The sequence below is a fragment of the Bos indicus x Bos taurus genome, chromosome 7 (assembly GCF_003369695.1).
Source record: "Bos indicus x Bos taurus breed Angus x Brahman F1 hybrid chromosome 7, Bos_hybrid_MaternalHap_v2.0, whole genome shotgun sequence".
Lineage (NCBI taxonomy): Eukaryota > Metazoa > Chordata > Mammalia > Artiodactyla > Bovidae > Bos > Bos indicus x Bos taurus.
Window position 1 is genome coordinate 104,191,200 of NC_040082.1, and position 23,935 is coordinate 104,215,134.

General features: G+C 44.4%; 1 protein-coding gene across 6 annotated transcripts in view; it reads left to right on the top strand.

Annotated features, from left to right (window-relative positions):
* NWD1 (NACHT and WD repeat domain containing 1) overlaps positions 1-23,935 on the top strand; it is an 82,338-nt gene that overhangs the window by 41,131 nt on the left and 17,272 nt on the right. For all 6 annotated transcript variants that reach the window (XM_027548124.1, XM_027548130.1, XM_027548127.1 and 3 more), the window contains 4 exons: positions 2,596-2,793; positions 5,740-5,862; positions 13,124-13,332; positions 20,354-20,626. In XM_027548124.1, coding sequence (XP_027403925.1) covers positions 2,596-2,793; positions 5,740-5,862; positions 13,124-13,332; positions 20,354-20,626 — 803 coding nt within the window. The remainder of the gene's footprint in view (positions 1-2,595; positions 2,794-5,739; positions 5,863-13,123; positions 13,333-20,353; positions 20,627-23,935) is intronic.

A 23,935-nucleotide genomic window follows, 5' to 3' on the forward strand; every position in this document is an offset into this window, starting at 1 on the left:
GAGGCAGGTCAGGTGGTCTGGTATTCCCATCTGTTTCAGAATTTACCACAGTATATTGTGATCCACACAGTCAAAGGCTTTGACATAGTCAATATAGTCAAAGGCTTTTGGCATAGACCACTAAGGATGTCCCAATATAGTTATTTCTTAATCCCTGGTGGTTGTCACTAAGTTATATTTAACTCTTGGCGACCCTAGGGACCATAGCCTGCCAGGCTCCTCTGTCCATGAGATTCTCCAGGCAAGAATACTGGAGTGGGTTGCCATTTCCTGCTCTAATCCCTAGAATCTATAACTATCACTTTATATGGTGAAAGAAAATGTGATTAAGGTTCTTAGGATGGAGAGTTTATCTTGGATCCTCCAAGCAGGCCCAAAATGCAATCACAAATGTCCTTATAAGAAGGCAGAATGAGATTTGAAACCCCCCCAAAAAAGGGAAAATGCGGAGACACACAGATGAGAAGGCCATGTCAAGACACAGGCAGAAATTGGGTGGATGCACATACACGCTGTTGGTGGGAATATTGTTGCAACCACTGTGGAAAACAGTATGGAGGTTTCTCAAAAAAACTGAAAAATAGAGCTACCTTATGACCCAGTAATTCCATTCCAGGGTAAACAAAACAGAACAAAAACGCTGAAAGATACATGAGCCCCCGTGATCATAGCAGCATTATTTACAATTGCCCAGATATGAAAGAAACCTAAAATGTCCGTGGACAGATGAATGAATAAAGATTTGCTACATATATTCAATGGACTAGTACTCAGTCATAAAAAAGAATGAAGATTTGTCATTTGCAGCCATGTGGATGGACTTATAGGGGATTGTGCTAAATGAAATAAGCCAGACAGAGAAAGACAAATACTGTATGATATCACATATGTGGAATCTAATAGAACAAACTAGTGAATATAATAAAAAAGGAGCATACTCACAAGAATAAGCTGGTGGTTACCAGTGGGCAATGGCACCCCACTCCAGTACTCCTGCCTGGAAAATCCCATGGATGGAGGAGCCTGGTGTGCTGCAGTCCATGGGGTCGCTAAGAGTCGGACACGACTGAGCGACTTCACTTTCACTTTTCACTTTCATGCATTGGAGAAGGAAATAGCAACCCACTCCAGTGTTCTTGCCTGGAGAATCCCAGGGATGGGGGAGCCTGGTGGGCTGCCATCTATGGGGTCGCACAGAGTCAGACACAACTGAAGCGACTTAGCAGCAGTAGCAACCAGTGGGCGAGGGGATGGTGAAGTGAACATCACTCAGCCGTGTCTGACTCTTTGCAACCCCATGGACTGTACAGTCCATGGAATTCTCCAGGCCAGAATACTGGAGTGGTGTTCTCCAGAAGGTGTTCCCTTCTCTAGGGGATCCTCCCAACGCAGGGGTCAAACACAGATCTCCTGCATTGCACGTGGATTCTTTACCAGCTGAGCTACTACGGAAGCCCTAGAGGGAATGGAGGGGGCAAAATAGGAGGGGGGGAGTAAGATAGACTACAAGGATGTATTGTACAACATGGGAAATATGGCTAATATCTTGTAATAAGTGTAAATAGAGTGTAACCTTTTTAAATTGCATAAAAAATTAAAAATAAAAAAAAGAAATTGAGGACTTCCCTGGTAGTACAGTGGATAAGAATCCTCCTGCCAATGCAGGGCACGTGGGTTCAGTCCCTGGTCCAGGAAGATCCCACATGCCACAGAGCTGCTAACCCCACAAAGCACAACTTCTGTAGCCCTGGCACCTGGAGACTGTGCTCTGCGACAGAGAACCACCACACAGAAGCCTGTGCACCGCAACCAAGAGTCGCCCCTGTTTGCTGCAACTAGAGAGAGCCCACAGCAACCAAGACCCAGTGCAGCCAAAAGAAAGAAAGAAATATTTTAAATAATAAAAAAAGGAAGTTGAAGTGATGTGGCCACAAGCCAAAGATGCCTGGAGCCCCCAGAAGCTGAAAGAGGCAGGGAAGGATGCTCCCCCAAAACCTCTGGAGGGAGCACAGCCTTGGCCACACCTTGATTTCAGACTTCTGGCCCCCAGAACTGTGAGAGAAGAAGGTTCTGTTGTTTGAATCCCCCCAAGTTGTCTTGTTTCCAGCAGCCACAGGGCACTAACCCACTCAGTAACTATGAACTGCTGGTGAAATGATCCTACACATTGGTTGGGTGCCTGGGTTTCCCTGTAGGCTCAGACAGTAAAGAATCTGCCTGCAGTGTAGGAGACCAGGGTTCAATCCCTGGGTCAGGAAGATCCCCTGGGGAAGGGAATGACTACCCACTCCAGGGTTCTTGCTTGGAGAATTCCAAGGACAGAGGAGCCTGGTGGGCTACAATCCATGGGGTCACAAAGCATAGGACACGACTGAGTGACTTACACACTTGGCATTCAGAACGTAGCCATAAGCAAGACAGGCATTGTCTTTGTTTTCAGGAAACCCAAGGTCTAGGATGTGAGGTGGGGATCCTCCTGGTGCACTTGAAGTAGGGGCGAGTGGGTGGAGAGGACAGAAATGGAGGCAGAAGCGGGGAGGGCTCCAGCTGGGGGAGCAGGGCCCCTCCCCTCAACCAGCGTCCCCTCTGTTGCAGAGAGAAGCATCCTGTACACAGAACTCCTGGCCAGACTCCATTTCTTCAGCACTTCACATCCCGGGCTGGTGGGACAGCTGTGCCAACAGGCACAGAGCTGGTTCCGGATGTGCCCACAGCCTGTGCTGGTGCCCCTTGGAGGATTCCTCCAGCCCCCTGGAGGGCCTCTGCGGGCAACCCTCAGCGGCTGTCACAAAGGTAGGTGTCCCCAGCGCAGTCCCTGTCTGCCTGGGGGCAGTGGTTGCAGGCTGCTCTCTGGGGCTCCCCTCTGCCAGCTGGGAAGCCCCAAGGGTGCCAGCTGGGCCTGGCCCTGCTGTCTCATGCTGACTTGACTCCATCTGTCCCCCAGGGACTGTAGACGACTAGTGTAAATACGGCTATTGAGCCCAGAGCAAGCAGATGCTGACTGCCTCTGGGGTCTCGTCACTAAGAGTTCGGTGCCCATCTTACCATAGCTTCTGTGATTTTACAGCCTCATGCTAGTAAGTTTGGAAACTGAAGACTGGCTCCTGCCTGGCCCTGGAGAGGCTGGTGGGACTTTTAGGTTCTCCATGAGACACCAGAATGTCAGGATGAGAGGGTTTTGTTCTCTCCATCCATTTCCAACCCATCTTTCCGTCCGTCCACCCATCATCCCTCTCTTCCTTCCATTTGTCTGCCTTTCCATCCATCCAAACTCCTTCCCTCCCTCTCTTCCTTTCTTCTAACCACTCAGCTATCCATCCGTCTTTCCATTCATCCACCCCTCCCTCCATCTGCCCTTCCTTCCTTTCATCTATCCATCTGTATGTCCTTCCATCCTTCCTTCCCTTCTTCCTTTCCACCCATCTGCCCATCCATCCACCATCAGTTGTCCATATTTCCAATAGTCATCCTTCCTTTCACCATTCTATCCACACCACTTACCTTTCATTTTCCCCAAATTGCCACCTTCTATTTGCTCAAATACCCCTCCTCCCATCCAGACACTCAGCCATTCATCAACTCACCCACCCACCTATCAAATTCATCTACCCTTCTAATACCCATCCGTTCACTAACCCACTCGTGCGGCCAGTCATCTGCCTGTCCACTTACCCGCCAGCCCACCACCACGCATCCAGCCCTTTATCTGCCCACCCACAGCCTCACATTAATCATGAGGCTACTGAACACAAATGGCTTGTTGTTCAAATACCAGCCATTATAACTTGTAGGGAAAGCTACACTCTCAAGGCACAGAGCTTCAAAAAGAGAAATTCTAAGAGACACTTGATACAATGCATGGAAAAAAAAAATGATTTAGGGACAGCTACCAGAATACTGTGTTGAGAAGGATTATAAGACTGAGTCTAACAGGAAAGAATGTACATTTATTACGATACTGATTCTGATGCTGTAACAAAAGCCAACATAGCAATGGCTGAAATAAAAAAGAACTTCATTTGTCTCACACACAACGGTCCATGCATAAATAAAGGTAATACGGTGTCTTCAGGTTGTCAGGGACTCAGACATTTTCAAACTTTTTGCTCTGCCATTTTCAGTGTGAGGTTTGCATTTAATGGCCCAAAATGGCTGCTCCAGCCCTTGCCATCACAGCGGCATTCCAGCCGGGGAAGAGGGAAGAAGTAGACGGCAGTCCCCTTCCCTTCGAGGACACAACCTTGAAGCAGAACTTGTCACTTTTGCTCCTGTTTCACTGGAGAGAACATGGCCATCTTTGATTATAAGGGAGCCTGGGAAATACGCTCTTAGTCTGGGTAGCTACATACTCAACGAAACGTGTGGGCTGTGGATTTTATTACAAAAAGAAGCATGATATCAATAGAATGGCTACTGTAGGGGGTGGGGCCGATCACAGAGCGTGGTGATTGATTGGTGAGATCTGTCCAAGCATAAGGAAAGGCAGTCACAGCGCACACGTTTTTTGGTTTTTCTCATCTCAGTAGGAAAATGTCTTGTGTTTCAGACCCACTGTGCCAGTTGCATGAGCTCTAGTCATGTCGCCCGGTGGTGCTGGTGGTAAAGAATCTGCCTGCCAGTGCAGGAGACATAAGAAACGTGGGTTTGATCCCTGGGTCGGGAAGATCCCCTGGAGGAGAACATGGGAATCCACTCCAGTATTCTTGCCTGGAGAATCCCACGGACCGAGAAGCCTGGTGGGCTACAGTCCACAGGGTCGCAAAGAGTCGGACACCACTGAAGCAATTTAACACATACACACACACGACATGTTGAGGTTGGGAAGCTTCCTACCCACTCTGGGCTTCAGTTTCTTCATTTTTATTTATTTATGGATGTACCATGTGGCTTGCAGGATCTTAGTTTCCTAACCAGGGATCGAACCTGCATCCTCGGCAATGAAAGTGTGGAGTCCTAACCACTGGGCCTCCAGGGAATTCCCAGTTGCTTTGTTTTTAAGATGAAAAGTTTGAGTTCTCATTTCCAAGGTGACACAGTTCGTGAGTGATCACAAATTAAAAAAATAAAAATAAAAAAATAAGGAAAGAAGAGAAAAATCCCACCTCCTCATATCCTGTCCCAGTGAGGTGGAAATACAATCCTGGATTCTCAGACCTGGACTCTGACTTTAACACCTCCCCCACCATCTTGGCTTTCCTGGTGGCTCAGCAGTAAAGAACCCGCCTGCCAATCAATACAGGAGACACAAGAGATGCGGGTTTGACCCCTGGGTTGGGAAGATTCCCCTGGGAAAGGGAATGGCTACCCACTCCAGTATTCTTGCCTGGAGAATCCCATGGACAGAGGAGCCTGGTGGGCCACAGTCCATGGGGACAGAGTCGGACACAACTGAGTGACTGAGCACGTGGACACCCCAGTTGTAATGACCAGAAATTTCTCCAGACATTTCCCAGTGTGCCCTGGGCGTGTGGGGCAGAATCACCCCTGGGTAGGAATCGCTGAACTAGAGACACTTACGAATGAAGAGTGGTTTAGCCCATCTTCCTGCCTCAGAGCAGCTCAGAGTCTGCATCTGGCGTCTGACAGTGCTGGTTTTAAAATCCCAGCTCTGCCACTTCTAGATGTGTGACTCTGGACAAGGAACTGATTCTGTGCCTCAATTTCCTTATCTGCAAAGTGGGGGAGTATTTCATGGCTGAGAACTCAGACCCATGAGCTCTTGTTTCTGTGTGGCTGCAGGCATCACTGCCATGGCATGGAGCCTGGAGGAGAAGCTGCTGCTGGTTGGCACGCAGGAGGGCATGGTGGCTGTGTGGGACATGGAGGAACAGCAGGTGATCCACATCCTTCCTGGACACACAGGTGAGGCTTGGAAAATGGGGCTGACGATCAGGCTCCTCCTAGAGTCCTGCAGTGATCAGCCAGTTTTCAGGGTCCATTTCCCACCAATTCACTTCTCTGTATAAAAACTGTGGTCTTTGTTCCTGCATCAGCTAGCTACAGCCATGTAACAAAAACCCCAAACAAGAATGCAAATCAGAACAGCCACTGTGGAGAATAGTAAGGAGGTTCCTCAAAAAACTAAAGATTGTTGCCGTATGATCCAGGAATCCTATACCTGGGCATATATCTGTACCATAATTTGAAAAGATACCTGCCTCCCTGTGTTCATAGCAGCAGTATTTAAAATAGCCAAGACTTGGAAGCAACCATCAATGGATTAATAGACAAAGATGTAATATATACAATATATATGAATATTAGCCACAAAAAGAATGAAATAATGCCATTTGCAGCTACACACATGGACCTAGAGATTATCACACTAAGTCAGAAAAAAGACAAATTCTGTATTGTATCACTCATATGTAGAATCTAAAATATGATACAAATGAACTTATATACAAAATAGAAACAGACTCACAGCAAAGAGAACAGACGTGGTTGCCAAGGGTGGGGCTGGGAAAGGGCTGGACGGGAGTTTGGGGTGAGGAGATGCAAACGTGTGTGTAGAGAAAGGATAAACAGCAAGATTCTATTCTATAGCATAGGAACTATATTCAGTGTCCTGTGATAAACCGTGATGGAAAAGAATACGAAAAAGGAAAATGCAAAATCAAGATCACCCCAAACACAGTAGCTTCAAACAATAGCTTATTTAGCTCACCTCTGTGAGTGGGCACTTCCCCGGTGGCTCAAACGGTAGAGTCTGCCTGCAATGCGGGAGACCTGGGTTTAATCCCCGGGTCAGGAAGATCCCCTGGAAAAGGGAATGGCACCCCACCCCAGTAGAATCCCATGGACAGAGAGGCCTGATGGGGCGACAGTCCATGGGGTCGTGAAGAGTCGGGCACGACTGAGCGACTGACACACAGTGTGAGTGGGCGCTCCAGCCCCGTGGCAAGCACTCATGTGCTTTCTGAGGCTGTAGATTTGTGCTTTTGGGGCATTTCTTATACGTGAAATTGTATACTATGTGATCTTGTGCGTCAGTTTTCTTTCTCGCCACTTAACACGTTCGCAGTTCATTTGTATCGTTACAAGCATAGATAGTTTGTTCGCTTGCATTGCTGAATCGTATTCCCTTGTATGCAAGCGACAGGTTTTCAACCATTCGTCACTTGAAGGACATTTACACTGTTCCCAATTTGGGGCTGTTGTGAATAATGCTACTCTGATTCATTGTATCATCATCTTTATACTGTTTAAATGCACTAAAAATATTTCATTTATCTTAATAGATCATATTCCAGAATTTGTTAAATGTTTAAAATTATTTAAACATTTTGTGGCTATTTAGGCTTTTTTTTTTTTTTTGGATCTTCCCTGGTGGCTCAGACCGTAAAGCGTCTGCCTACAATATGGAAGACCTGGGTTTGATCCCTGGGTCGGGAAGATCTCCTGGAAAAGGAAATGACAACCCACTGCGGTATTCTTGCCTGGAAAATCCCATGGACGGAGGAACCTGGTTAGGCTACAGTCCGTGGGGTCGCAAAGAGTCGGACACGACTGAGCAGCTTCACTCACTCACTTCACTCAGGCTATTTCTAGTTATCTTCTATTTGGATGATACTGGGATGAATCTGTTTTAACTCTTGGTCAGTATTTTTTTCATTCTGTTTAATATTTCCAGTGAGTGGCACTCTTGACTTGGAAGGTATGAACATTCCTATAGGTTTTGAGAAGTGTCATCATATTGCTTTCCAAACAGGCTGCAACAGATTAAAACACTCCCTAACCCCAAAGTTCTCAGCATTAGATACTTGAATTTTATTCTTTTTGTCTAAGGGGTTGCAGTGGAGTACGTACTGATAGAGTATTGACAAATGAGTCTCTTTATTTTATTATTTTCATCAGGATGGCTATTTTTCCAGAGGATGATTCAATCTCTGTACAGTAGCTGACTCATGGCGACCTTGATTCATTTTTTAAAGTCTTCAAACTCTTATTATTTGTAATCAGAAAAACTCAGTAATCAACTTACTGAAAAAAAAACAAAAACACTGTGTGTGTGTGTTAGTTGTTCAGTCATATCCAGCGTTTTGCGACCCCACAGACTGTAGCCCCACAAGGCTCTTCTGTCCATGGAATTCTCCAGGCCAGAATACTGGAGTGGATTGCCATTCTCTTCTCCAGGGTATCTTCCCAACCCAGGGATCGAACCCGGGTCTCCTGCATTGCAGGAAGATTCTTTACCATCTGAGCCACCAGGAAAGCCCTGAAAACACTGTAGACCTAAGTAATAGGAAAAGTAAAAGTTTCCCATCACATGGTAGGGTGCTAGAGGTCTTTTGTACTGGCTTCTGAGAGTCAACTGTGAAATTTTCAAGAATTAGGAGAGGTGGTCATTCTTTTTCTTAAAAAAAATTTTTTTTTATTGAAGTATAGTTGATTTACAAAGTTGTGTTAATTTCTGCTGTACAGCAGAGTGACTCAGTTATACACATATATGTGTTCTTGTTTACATTCTTTTCCATTGTGGTTTATCCCAGGAAATTGAAAAGTGTTTTCTATGCTCTACAGTAGGACCTTGTTGTTTATCCATTCTGTATGTAAACAGTTGGCATCTACTAATCCCAAACTCCCAGTCCGTCCCTTCCCTGCTGCTGCTACTGCTAAGTCGCTTCAGTCGTGTCTGACTCTGTGCGACCCCATAGACGGCAGCCCACCAGGCTCCCCCATCCCTGGGATTCTCCAGGCAAGAACACTGGAGTGGGTTGCCATTGCCTTCTCCAATGCGTGAAAGTGAAAAGTGAAAGTGAAGTCACTCAGTCATGTCTGACTCTTAGCGACCCCATGGACTGCAGCCTACCAGGCTCCTCCGCCCATGTGATTCTCTAGGCAAGAGTACTGGAGTGGGGTGCCATCGCTTTCTCCGCCATCCCTTCCCTACTCCTTCTCTTCTTTGGCAGTCACTAGTCTGTTCCCTATGTTCAAACAGCCATTCTTAAATGTTAGATTATAGAAACATACGATTAATCAATTCTATTGAAACAAGGTAATAAATACTCAAAACGCATCATTTTCTAAATATTTCACAACACTCTACTCTTATCTCTCTTCTTGGTTATTATATCTGTGTGATATATATGGTTATATATAGACATATAAACTTGTGCAACCTGTTTTTTTTTTTTGCCTCTTTTTATATCATGTATATATCTCTAGCTCATTTTTATTCATTTTCTTTTTGGCTGTGCTGGGTCTTTGTTGCTGCTCATGGGCTTTCTCTAGCTGTAGTGATCAGGGGCTAATCTACATTGCGATATGCAGGCTCTTCACTGCAGTGGCGTCTCTTGTTGGAGATCACAGGTTCTAGGGCGCGAGGGCTTCAGTAGCTGTGGCGTGTGGACTCAGTTGCTCTGTGACACGTGGAGTCTTCCTCGACCAGGGACTGAACTTGTGTTTTCTGCACTGGCAGGTGGATTCTTAACCACTAGACAACCAAGGGGGTCCACTAATTCATTTTAACAGCAATATAATGGCCTATGTATGGGAAGTATTATAAAGTGTTATTATTTATAAAAACTCTGGTTGAAAACTACCCCAATCTCAAGTAATAAAAATCATTCCAAATACTGGTGCCATGTGAATTCTAAAACAAAATGCCCTTCCTTTACTCTCCCTCGATCCTTCAGTGTTCCCCCAAAAGTGATCAGTGCACACACTCTGTTATATGCCATTAGCAATTTTTTCTCTAGGCTTATGCAGACATAGCTCTGTCTTTTGAGCTCCTGTCAAAAATCACATCGTGCTGTTTTATACACTGGGCTGCAGCTTGCTTTTGTCACAATGTACGTGTGTTAGTCTCTCAGTCGTGTCTGACTCTTTGCAACCCCATGGACTGTAGCCCACCAGGCTTCTCTGCTCATGGAATTCTCCAGGCAAGAATACTGGAGTGGGTTGCCTTTCCCTTCTCCAGGGGAATCTTCCTGGCCCAGGGATCGAACCCAGGTCTCCAGGCAGATTCTTTACCATCTGAGCCACCAAGGAAGCCCAATAGATTGTATCAATGTTTTGTAGAGATTGAGAGTCTGGGCTCCTGGCTGAGATCCTGGCTCAGTTACTTATTAGCCATGTGGCTTTGCATAAGTTACCATCCTAGGCTATGACTCAGTTTCCCCATCTATACAATATGAAAGTGAGTCACTCAGTCATGCCCAACTCTTTTTGACACCATGGACTATGCAGTCTATGGAATTCTCCAGGCCAGAATACTGGAGTGGGTAGCCATCCCCTTCTCCAGTGGATCTTCCTGACCTAGGAATTGAACCAAGGTCTCTCGCATTGCAGGTGGATTCTTTACCACCTGAGTCACAAGGGAAACCCAATGTGATAATAATATTATCTCAAAGAGTTGTTATGAGATTAAAGGAGTTTAATGCATGTTAACAGCTATGCTTGGCACATAGAAAGCACTCAGTAAATATTGGCTATTGTAGTAATAATGACTATTATGGTCAGGTCAGTGCATATATGTATATATGTGTGTGTGTGTGTGTGTGTGGTCAGTCCATGGCATTTTCCCAGCAAGAATACTGTTGTGGGTTGCCATTTCCTTCTCCAGGGCATATATATATATCTCCTTCCTTCTTATTATTTTTAATTCTTGCATAATATTCTTTATACGGGTGTACCATATTATTTGGGCTTCCCTGGTAGCTCAGATGGTAAAGAATCTGCCTGCAGTGCAGGAGACCTGGCTTTGATCTCTAGGTGGGGAAGATCTCCTGAAGAAGGGAATGACTATCCCCTCCAGTACTCTTGCCTGGAGAATTCTATGGACTGAGGAGCCTGGTGGGCTACAGTCCATGGGGTCCCAAAAAGTCAGACGTGACTGAGCAATTAACACACACCATATTATTTAACCAACTCTCTTTTCATAGGTTGTTTTTGGTTTTTTAAATATTTGTTTGTTAATTTATTTTGCTGCGTCGGGTCTCAGTTGAGGCACACAAGATCTTTGACCTTCATTGCAGCATGTGGGATCTGGTTCCTGGACAAGGGATCGAATCCTGGCCCCCTGCACTGGGAGCATGGAGTCTTAGCCACAGACCACCAGGGGAGTTCCAGGATGGGCTTTTCAGTTTTATATTTCTAGTGGAAAAAGAGAATTATCTTCTTTCAGGCTGCTGTTAAAGAGGAAAGATTAAACAAGAAAAAACCTTGAAACGAGGTTCTCTTTTGGAGACAGTTTAACCAGGACCCTGAAGCTTTGGGGCTGGATCAGCCCTTTAAATCCCCCCACACCTGAGAGATCCCAGAACCCGATCGACTTCAGTGTGTGTGACTGCACGTGTTTTTCCCTTTGGGTGTTTTCTTTAATAAAAATTAGAATGGCTTCTGTGCCCTCAGGGTACCCCCTCCATCCATTTTGAACATTAAAAATATACATTAATTTATTTGACTGCACTGGGTGGAATTTTTAGCATGTGGAGTCTAATTCTCTGACCAGGGATTGATTGAACCCGAGCCCCCAGTTTTGGGAGATCGGAGTCTTAGCCACTGGGCCACCAGTTAAGTCCTCAGTTTTTTTTTTTGTTTTGTTTTATTTAGACAATATTGCAATTAAAGTCCTTATCCATCTTCACACACTTACGCTATTATTTCTGTAAGACACCATTTCTAGGAGTGGGATTTCTTAGTCAAATCGTATGCACATTTTTCATGTTTTCTCTCTTTTTCTTAGCTTCTTGTACTAAAAAAAATCTATAGACTCAGAAAAACTTTTGAAATAGTACAAAGAGTTCCCATGTACTTTTATACACCTTCCCAGACTAGCAATGCCTTGTACAACTATAGTATATTATCAAAACCAAGAGGTTGCACATTTTAACTTTAAAAAAATGTCACCAAGTTACATCTTTGCAAGTTTTTTATCAACTTATACTCTAATTGGAGAAGGAAATGGCAACCCACTCCATTGTTCTTGCCTGGAGAATCCCAGGGACAGGGTAACCTGATGGGCTGCGGTCTTTGGGGTCGCACAGAGTTGGACATGGCTGAAGCGACTTAGCAGCAGCATACTCTCATTAGTGGAGTATAAGAATAACTGATTTCTTGTATCTCTGCCAGCACTCCAGCAAGCAATCCATCAAATTTTTGCCAATACAATGGATAATAATAGTACTGGTATTTCATGATGGATTTTTGTGGTTACTAGTGAGGTTGAGTATCACTTTCAAATGCTTATTGTTCACTTGTACTGTTTCTGTAAATTTCTTGTTTATATTCTTTGTCCCGTTTGTGAGTAGGTTATTTGTATTTTTCTTGCTTATTTGTAAGAGCTATTTGTTTATTAGGGAGGGTCTTCACTTATCTGTTATGGACTGCAAATATTTTCTCCCAGTGTGTGATATCTTTCAAGTTTATCCTTCTGAAGTTTTACATTTTTATGCAATCCAATCGGTCAATTTTTCCCCTTTATGTCTTGCAGATTTCATGTTTTTCCTAGAAAAATATCTCTCCACGAGTATGACATTTTCTATAATCTCACTTCGGTTTTTTTGTTAGTTTATTAACTTTAAATACTCCCTAGATGATGAACTTTTATACATTTCAATGATCTGTTTATTAGCGAGTCAACATTTGGGCAAATGATTTAATCCCAACCGGTTGTTTCATTCAGTTTAGTTTTGCCACATTCCGTTATGGTTTCTGATGTGTTCATGTATGCATGCATTTATTTTTGGCTGTACTGGGTCTTCGTTGCTGTGCAGGCGTTTCCTCTTGTTGCGGTGAGCGGGGGCTACTCTTACGGCAGAGCACGGGCCTGAAGGCACACAGGCCTCAGGAGCTGTGGTGCCAGGACTCGGTAGTTGCCGCTCACGGGCTCTAGAGTGAGGCCTCAGTAGTTGCGACTCACAGGCTGAGTTGCTCCTCCACATGTGGAATCCTCCTGGACCAGGGATCGAACCTGTGTCCCCTGCGTTAGCAGGCAAACCCGTAACCTCTGGACCACCAGAAAAGTCCCCACATTCCATTATTTGTAATTCAGACGTGTTCTAATCTGTACATCTCTTCTTTGGTAAACCAGGGATTTCCAAGCCCATAGATGTTTTAGTAGTCAGAAGGTCGAAATGTTCCCAGCTAATGTGCTCTCCTCCACCCTGGTCTGTTGCAGGAGAGGTGAGGTGTGTGGAAGTGTTTGCCCAAGGGACACATGCCATCTCTGCCTCGAAAGACCAGACCTTGCGCTTGTGGGACTTACTGTCTGGCCAGGAGAAATTCACCATTTGGGATGGAGGTTCAAAAGATCCCACTGAATCTCAGACCTGGAGCCTTCGTGTGGATGAAGCAAAGAAGGTTGTGTATTCAGCTTCAGGCTCAAAGGTAACAAATACCTGCCCTGTTGGCAAAGGAAGGCTGAGACCAGAGCAGTCAAAGATGGCACATTGTGTTTATAAGAGGTGTTCCCTGAAATGAGGCTGAAGTACACCACCACTTGAGAGGGTGCCATAAGGGACTTCAAAACTTAGAGTTTTGAAGATTAGATAACCTTGATAGTTCTTTCTGACCTTAAGATTTGAGACCTTTCATAGTATTTAATACAGTCATTTTTAGTGCTATAAATTTCCCTTTGAGCACTGCTTTACCGACACCCTGCAAACTTTGATATGTTATGTTATTTATGTTCTGTTCTAACTATTGCTTCTTGACCTGCATACATATTTCTCAGGAGACAGGTCAGGTGGTCTGGTATTGCCATTTCTTTAAGAATTTTCCAGTTTGTTGGTACATAGTAAGTACCAAATAATTAATAGCTATTAATTGTTCTACAATGAAGTAATAAAAGTAATTGGTACTTGTTAACATGTGAGTAATATTGGTAGTTTATAAGCTCTGCTGTCCAATATGGTGACCACCAGCTATATGTTGCTATCGAGCACTTGAAATGTGGCTACTCCAAATTGAGATGTGCTGTACACAAAGGCCTCCTCAGACAACCATTTTGCCTTTTTTGCATTTCTTTTCCTTGGGGATGGTCTTGATCCCTGCCTCTTGTACAGTGTCATGAACCTCCATCCATAGTTCTTCAGGCACTCTATCTATCAGATCTAATCCCTTGAAACTATTTCTCACTTCCACTGTATAATTATAAGGGATTTGATTTAGGTCATACCTGAATGGTCTAGTGGTTCTCCCTGCTGCTGCTGTTACTACTGCTAAGTCGATTCAGTCGTGTCCGATTCTGTGCAACCCCATAGACGGCAGCCCACCAGTCTCCTCCATCCCTGGGATTCTCCAAGCAAGAATACTGGAGTGGGTTGCCATTTCCTTCTCCAGTGCATGCATGCATGCTAAGTCGCTTCAGTTGTGTCCGACTCTGTGTGACCCCATGGACAGCAGCCCAACAGGCTCCTCCGTCCACAGGATTCTCCAGGCAAGAACACTGGAATGGGTTGCCATCTACTTTCTTCAATTTAAGTCTGAATTTGGCAATATGGAGTTCATGGTCTGTGCCACAGTCAGCTCCCAGTCTTGTTTTTGATGACTGCATAGAGCTTCTCCATCTTTGAATGCAAAGAATATAATCAGTCTGATTTCAGTGTTGACCATCTGGTGATGTCCATGTGTAGTGTCTTCTCTTGTGTTGTTGAAAGAGGGTGTTTGCTATGACCAGTGCATTCTCTTGGCAAAACTCTATTAGCCTTTGCCTTCCTTCATTCTGTACTCCAAGGCCGAATTTGCCTGTTACTCCAGGTGTTTCTTGCCTTCCTACTTTTGCATTCCAGTCCCCTCTAATTAAAAGGACATCTTTCTCAGGTGTTCATTCTAGAAGGTCTTGTAGTCTTCAAAGAACCATTCAACTTCAGCTTCTTCATCATTACTGGTTGGGGTATAGGCTTGGATTACTGTGGTGTTGAATGGTTTGCCTTGAAAACGAACAGAGATCATTCTGTCATTTTTGAGATTGCATCCAAGTACTGCATTTCGGACTCTTTTGTTGACTATGATGGCTACTCCATTTCTTCTAAGGGATTCTTGCCCACAGTAGTAGATATAATGGTCATCCGAGTTAAACTCACCCATTCCAGTCCATTTTAGTTCGCTGATTCCTAGAATGTTGATGTTCACTCTTGCCATCTCCTGTTTGACCACTTCCAATTGCCTTGATTCATGGACCTAACATTCCAGGTTCCTACGCAATATTGCTCTTTACAGCATCGGGCTTTACTTCCATCACCAGTCACATACACAGCAGTGTGTTGTTTTTGCTTTGGCTCCATCTTTTCATTCTTTCTGGAGTTATTTCTCCACTGATTTCCAGTAGCATATTGGGCACCTACCAACCTGGGGAGTTCATCTTTCAGTGACCTATCTTTTTGCCTTTTCATACCGTTCATGGGGTTCTCAAGGCAAGAATACTGAAGTGGTTTGCCATTCCCTTCTCCAGTGGAACACATTTTGTCAGAACTCTCCACCGTGACCTGTCCGTCTTGGGTGGCCCTACACGGCATGGCTCATAGTTTCACTGAATTAGACAAGGCTGTGGTCCATGTGATTAGATTGGTTAGTTTCCTGTGATTATGGTTTTCAGTCTGTCTGCCCTCTGATGGAGAAAGGTAAGAGGCTTATGGAAGCTTCCTGATGGGAGAGAGTGATTGAGGGGAAATTGTTTTGTTCTGATGGGCAGGGCCATGTTCAGTAAATCTTTAATCCAATTTTCTGTTGATGGGTGGGGCTGTGTTCCCTCCCTGTTATTTACCTGGGGCCAAACTAGGGGCCTCCCTGGTGGCTCAGACAGTAAAGCGTCTGTCTGCAAAGCGGGCAACCCGGGTTCGATCCCTGGCTTGGGAAGATCCCCTGGAGAAGGAAATGGTGCCCCACTCCAGCATTTTTGCCTGGAAAATTCCATGGACAGAGGAGCCTTGTAGGCTACGGTCCATGGGGTGTCAAAGATTTGGACACGACTGAGCGACTTCACTTCACTTCACTTCAAACTATGGTGGAGGTAACGAAGGTAATGGCGACCTCCTTCAAAAGGTCCCATGCCCACACTGCTACACGCAGTACCCCCAGCCCTGCAGCAGGGCACCGCCGACCCACGCCTCTGCTGGAGACTCCTGGACACTCACGGGCAAGTCTGGGTCAGTCTCTTGTGGGGTCATTGCTCCTTTCTCCTCGGTCCTGGTGTGCACAAGGGTTCTGTTTGTGCCTGCCAAGAGTTCATTTCCCAGTCCCATGTAAGTTCTGGCAGCTCTATGGTGGGGTTAACGGCAACCTCCTCCAGGAGGGCTTATGCCATACCCTGGTCTACTGCACCCAGAGCCTCTGCCCCTGAGGCAGTCCACTTAGAGTCCAAATTAGAGATACCAAGGGAACATTAGAGTCCAAATTAGAGATTCCAAGGGAAGATTTCATGCAAAGATGGGCTCAAAAAAAGGACAGAAATGGTATGGACCTAACAGAAGCAGAGATATTAAGAAGAGGTGGTGAGAATACACAGAAGAACTGTACAAAAAAGATCTTCATGACCCAGATAATCACGATGGTGTAATTACCAACCTCGAGCCAGACATCCTGGAATGTGAAGTCAAATGGGCCTTAGGAAGCATCACTACGAACAAAGCTGGTGGAGGTGATGGAATTCCAGTTGACCTATTTCAAATCCTGAAAGATGATGCTGTGAAGGTGCTGCACTCAGTATGCCAGCAAATTTGGAAAACTCAGCAGTGGCCACAGGACTGGAAAAGGTCAGTTTTCATTCCAATCCCAAAGAAAGGCAGTGCCAAAGAATGCTCAAACTACCACACAATTGCACTCATCTCATAGGCTAGTAAAATAATGCTCAAAATTCTCCAAGCCAGGCTTCAACAGTACATGAACCATGAAATTCCAGATGTTCAAGGTGGATTTAGAAAAGGCAGAGGAACCAGAGATCAAATTGCCAACATCCATTGGATCATGGAAAAAGCAAGACAATTCCAGAAAAATGTCTGTTTCTGCTTTATTGACTATGCCAAAGCCTTTGACTGTGTGGACCACAACAAACTGTGGAAAATTCTTAAAGAAATGGGAATACCAGACCACCTGACTTGCCTCTTAAGAAACCTGTATGCAGGTCAGGAAGCAACAGTTAGAACTGGACATGGAACAACATACTGGTTCCAAATAGCAAAAGGAGTACGTCAAGGCTGTATATTGTCACCCTGCTTATTTAACTTATATGCAGAGAACATCAGGAGAAACACTGGGCTGGATGAAGCACAAGCTGAAATCAAGATTGCTGGGAGAAATATCAATAACTTCAGATATGCAGATGATACCACCCTTATGGCAGAAAGTGAAGAACTAAAAAGCGTCTTGATGAAAGTGAAAGAGAGTGAAAATATTGGCTTAAAACTCAACATTCAGAAAACTAAGATCATGGCATCTGGTCCCATCACTTCATGGCAAATAGATGGGGAAACAGTGGAAACAGTGGCAGACTTTATTTTTTGGGGCTCCAAAATCACTGCAGATGGTGATTGCAGCCATGAAATTAAACGACGCTTACTCTTTGGAAGGAAAGTTATGATCAACCTAGATAGCATATTAAAAAGCAGAGACATCACTTGGCCAACAAAGGTCTGTCTAGTCAAGGCTATGATTTTTCCAGTAGTCATGTATGGATGTGAGAGTTGGACTATAAAGAAAGCTGAGCACCAAAGAATTGATGCTTTTGAACTGTGGTGTTGGAGAAGACTCTTAAGAGTCCCTTGGACTGCAAGGAGATCCAACCAGTGCATCCTAAAGGACATTAGTCCTGGGTGTTCTTTGGAAGGACTGATGTTGAAGCTGAAACTCCAATACTTTGGCCACCTGCTGTGAAGAGCTGACTCCTTGGAAAAGACCCTGATGCTGGGAGAGATTGAGGGCAGGAGGAGAAGGGGACGACAGAGGATGAGATGGTTGGACGGCATCAGCAACTCAATGGACGTGAGTTTGAGTAAACTCCGGGAGTTGGCGATGGACAGGGAGGCATGGAGTGCTGCAGTCCATGGGGCCACAAAGAGTCAGACACGACTGAGCAACTGAACTGAACTGTATACAAAGGGCACCCCAGGTGGCGCTAGTGGTAAAGAATCCCCTTGCCAACGCGAGAGGGGTAGGAGATGGAGGTGAAATCCCTACATCAGGAAGATACCCTGGAGGAGGAAATGACACCCCATTCCAGTATTCTTGCTGAGAGAATGCCATGGACAGAGAAGCCTGGTGGGCTTCAGTCCATGGGGTTGCAGAGTCAGACGTGACTGAGCGTCTGAGCATACAGGCACAGTAAGGATAAAACACACATTGGATTTCAAAGACTCAGTATCATAAAATATAATGTAAAATATTTCAATAATAATTTTGTATTGATTATATGTTGAAATGACAACATTTGAATATATTGGGTTAAAAAGGTATATCATTGAAATTGATACCTCTTGTTTCTTTTTACCTTTTTAAATGTGGCTTATAAAAAATTTAACATCATATGTGTCTTACATCGTATTTTTATTGGACAGTGTAGGCCTAACTATTACAGAGATGTGGGTTGTTTTCAAAACTGATTCTAGAAATCAGCTATGTTATCAGCAAAAGTTGGGAAAATATAGTAAAGGAATAGTATATAATAAATAACTGCAAACCTAACCATTATCATAATTTTGCTTTTTACGGTGTGCGTGTGTGTATATATGTGTGTATGAAACAAAAGGGGGATAAAACCATATGTACAGCTTTATAAAAGGATCTTTGCCCACAACCTTAAAAATTCTTCAAAATCAGCATGTTTAGTGATTTCATAAGATTCTGTTGCATGGCTGTGCTGCAGCTTATTTAACTAATCCCTTAATACTGGACATACAGGTTGCTTCCAGTTCTTTGCATGTTCAAATAGCTGAGGTAACTTTCCTTATACATATATACACATGTATATATCTTTCTGTGTATCTTTTCCGAGTCCTTTAGTGTAAACCCCACAAGTAGAATTAATAGAATTATTTAAATGATTACTTTTGATGAAAAGATACTTTTGGGGATAAGGTTAAGGATGAAACTTCTCTAATTATACATCAGTAATTACTTGGAATGAACATATATGCATATGGCACGGCTGTTTTTCTATTTTTTTAAAGCTGTATTTTAGAGCAATTTTATTTATTTATTTTTTAAAAATGATTTGAGAAATAATACCCTTTTTTTCCTAAAAATATATATATTCATTTATTTTTGGTTGTGTTGGGTCTTAGTTGCAGCTTGCAGGGTCTTTTGTTGTGGCTTGTGGGCTTCTCTTTAGCTGTGGTGCCTGGGTTCCAGAGTGTGTTGCCCATGGCATGTGGGATCTTAGTTCCCTGACCAGGGATCAAACCTGTGTCCCCTGCATTGAAAGGTGGATTCTTAACTGCTGGGCCACCAGGGAACTCCCAGCAGTTTTAGATTTGTAGAAAAACTCCAGAGATAGTAGAGAGGGTTCCTGTATGGCCTTGTTCCAGCTTTCTCCAATGCTGTCTTACATAACCAGTGTACATTTATCAAAACTAAACATTAATATGGACAATTACCATCAATTCAACTCCACACTTCATTTGGATTTTATCAGTTTTTCCACACATGTTCTTTTGCCGTTCCAGAATCCATTCCAGGATCCCTTCCACTTCCCCACTCCTTTTTGCTTTTTAATCAAATTTTTAAAAACATTGCCGGTTACTTCTTTTTCAGTTGATTTACTTGTTTTTGGTTACACCAGGTCTTCGTCGCTGTGCTCAGGCTTCCTCTAGTTGTGGTGAGCAGGGGCTACTCTTGGTTGCGGTTCATGGGCTTCTCATAGCAGTGGCTTCTCTTGTAGCAGAGCTCCGGCTCTAGGCGCACGGGCTTGAGTTATTTAAACATATGGGCTCAGTAGCTGTGGCACCCGGGCTTAGTGGGATAGAACCCATGTGCCCTGCATTGGCAGGTGGATTCTTACCCACTGTACCGCCAGGGAAGTCCTTCCCTCCTTTTTCTTTAAACTGATGGAGCATTGACAATAAAATGCATAAACTCTAAAAAAGAGCAGGTTTTAATATTGTCAATATTTTGTAGTAACTATAAATGGATGGCATCACCAGTTCAATGGACATGAGTTTGAGTGAACTCCGGGAGATTGTGAAGGACAGGGAAGCCTGGCGTGCTGCAGTCCACGGGGTTGCAAAGAGTCGGACACGTCTGAGCGACTGAACAAAAACCAATAAAGGGAAAGGAACCATTAAAATTTGTATAAAGATAAAAAGACTTCAAGTGCAATGACCAAAAAGAAAAAAGAACAGGTCTTGCATTTGACTCTGGCAAACTTGCGATCTAGGTCTCCCTCTGACATGGCTCTGTCTTTTCATCATTCTGTTAGATCAGTGCTTGGAACCTGGAAACTGCAGAGCTGATTTTCCGTATCCTGGGGGATGCCTCTGACCCCTGGGTATGCATGGCAGTGCTGGCTTCCCAGGCCACACTGCTGACTGTGTCCCAGGGTGGCGTGATCAGTCTGTGGAGCTCAGCCACGGGAACACTGCACAGGAGGCAACGTTTGTCCAGCGTCAAAGAAGATACAGTTGCCTGTGGGGTCTCAGTCCAGAAACGAGGAATGATGGTTACTGGGTCCAGCACGGGCTCCATCTCTTTGGTAAGCAACAAATGTTGACTGAGTCAACATTAATTCAGCTCCAAAGTGCTTAGATGTCCCAGAAGTTGGGAGAAACCATCTCACCTTTGATCTGTTTTTTTTTTTAACCTTCTATTTCATATTAAGAGTATACCTGATTAACAATGTTGTGATAGTTTGGGGTGGACAGCAAAGGGACTCTGTCATACATATATGTGTATCCATTCTCCTCCAAATCCCCTTCCATCCAGGCTGCCACATAACATTGAGCAGAGTTCCCTGGGCTATACAGTAGGTCCTTGTTGGTTATCCATTTAAATATAGCAGAGTGTACATGTCATTCCCAAATTCCCTAACTATCACTTCCCTATATTCTCCCCCCATCATAAATTCCTTTTCTAAATCTGTCAGTCTGCTTCTGTTTTGTAAATAAGTTCATTTGTATCATTTCTTTTTAGATTCCACGTATAAAGGATGTCGTATAGATCCACCCGTGTGCTGCAGATGGCATTATTCCATCACCTTTGATCTTTTAATGAATGACACTAGGCTTCTTCATTCTAGGGGTTTGCAATTCAGCACAGTCCAGGAAACATCTCTTGGTGTCTCCTGGGGGCTGGCCAATGCGCAACTGTTGATGCTCAGTCTTTCTGCGGATGCTCTGGGAGAAAGTATAGAACATGTATCAGAACTGTCCCTGATGAGGGGATAGGACTTGGGTTTCTATCCACCAGCTCCATCAGTGGTTAGGTGAGGGCTGCTCCAAGGAGCATTAACACAGGGGCCAAGTGTATGAGGGAATGAGGTCAGAAAAACAACCTCCCAGCACCGAGTTGCAGGTGTGCAGTGCGCACCCTTCAGGGATAGAGGAGTGCATTGAGGGGACATGGATGGGGCACCAAGATTGCATTATATCGGAGTTGCAGGTGGAGGAGCAAGGGCACCACGCCATGCATTAGAGTCTAACCGCATCGTCAGTCTAGGGAGGAATTCAGTCTAGGGAGGGAGCCAGGCTCTCCAGTGACTCACAGTCATACTAAGAGGAACAGAGTCTGTTTTCAGTAGAGGTAGAAATAGCATGTTCTTGCTTGGGTGAAGGAACAAATGCTTCTGATAGAGGCAGTCTTGGAAGGTTCCTCTCCAGGGAGACAGCCTCAGAAGAAGAAAGGATTACTAAGATGAATAAGCAAAGATGGAGGGAATAGGGGGTTGCGTGGTGAGGCGGTAGGAACATGCTTGGTGTTGTGGAGAAAAGAGAAGTGGAGTGGAAATAGATCACAGAGGGTTTTGCGTGTCCTATTGAGGAGGTGAGAGTTTCAGGAAGGGAGAAATATGGCCACTAAAGAATCGTCCCATAACCAACAAGGACCTACTTTATAGCACAGGGAATTCCACTCGATGTTGTACAGCAGCCTGGATGGGAGGGAGGTCTCGGGGAGAATGGATACATGTATACGTATGGCTGAGTCCCTTTGCCGTCCGCCTGAAACTATCACAATGTTGTTAATTGGCTATGTTGTTGTTGTTGTTCAGTCGACCAGTTGTACCTGACTCTTTGCTACCGCATTGACTGCAGCACAGCAGGCCTCCCTGTCCCTTACCATCTCCCGAAGTTTGCCCAAGTTCCTGTCCATTGCATTGGTGATGCTGTACTACCATCTCATCCTCTGATGCCTTCTCCTTCTCCCCTCAATCTTTTCCAGCATCAGGGATTTTTCCAATGGGTCAGCTGTCCGTATCAGGTGACCAAAATACTGAAGCTTCAACTTCAGCATCAGTATAGTGTATTGGCTATACTCCAATGCAAAATAAAAGGTTTAAAAAAAGAATCACCCCCAAACTCCAGATTTCTGGACCTCATGCCTCGTAGCCTCCCTGAGCAATCAAGGCACCAACCATGATCATGGAAGATAATCCCAGTCCTTTCATCAGGTCTCTTGGTTGCTTCCCATTACTCCTTCAATCACTGATTATTTTCACTAATATCCTGCAGCCTAGCAAGGAACATGAACTCTAGGATCAGACTCACTGAATTTGAAAACCCCAGTCCTGAATGTAAGTTGGTGCAGCCACTATGCAAAACAGTACAGAGGTTCCTTAAAAAACCAAAACTAGAGTTGCCCTATGATCCAGCAATCCCAGTCCTGGGCATAAATCCAGAGAAAACTCCAATTCAAAAGGATCCATGAACCCCAATATTCATTGCAGCACTATTTACAATGGTCAAGACATGGAAGCCACCTAAATATCCTTCAGACAGATGAATGGATAAAGAAGATGTGGTACATATACATAAGGAAACACTATTCAGCCATAAAAAAGAACGGAATAATGCCATTTGCAGCAACATGGATGGATCTAGAGAGTATCTCACTAAGTGAAGTAAGCCAAAAAGAGGAAGACAAATACCATATGATATCACTTCTATGTGGAATCTACAAATGAACTTATTTAAAAAACAGAAACAAACTCACAGACAGATAACAAACTTTTGGTCACCAAAGGGGAAAGAGGATGGGGGGTAGGGATAAATTAAGAGTTTGAAATGAACAGATCCAAGCTACTATATATAAAATAGATAAATAACAAGGCCCTGCTGTACAGCATAGGCAGCTATATTCAATAACCTGTAATAAACTATAATGGAAAAGAATATATATACTGAATCGCTTTGTCATAAACCAGAAATTAACACAATGTTGTCAATCAACTATGCTTCAATAAGCAAACAAAGACAAACCAAAAAAAAGGAAAATCCCAGTTCCACCTCTACCTAGTTGTATTCTTGGGCTACTCAGCCCTTTGCTGAGCTTCAGTTTCCTCATCTGTAAAACGGGGGCAAACAGGGAGCCTACATGCAGGGCGCTGAAAGGGATGCACAGACGGGCACCTCTCCAGGCTTCCAGTCAGCCGGGGTAGGGTGGGAGCGCTGGCATAACAGTGGAGTAAACTGAACATAATGTTAGTTGAGTTCAGGTTTCTCCCTGTGTAACTCATCTTTGATGCCCCATGCCAATCCCCTCGATTCAGAAGGCTATTCTGTCGGTCCCCTGGCTACTGATGGTAATGCCCTCGGTTACGAATGCCTATGGTGCTTTCCTGGGCACACATCACTCATAGGGGGCTCTAACACGTTTCTCCCACGGAGCCCCTATTTATGACTGGGCCGGCTCTTGTGGCTCTTTTTTTTTTTTTTTTAATGATCATGGGATGCACTTCAGCTAAAACCCATCAGAGAACTTTGAGGAAGGTAGATAGCATGCCCGAGGACCACACAGATTTGAGGGTAGGGTGCCAAGCCTTTTGTGGATCCAATCTTTACTGGAAAAT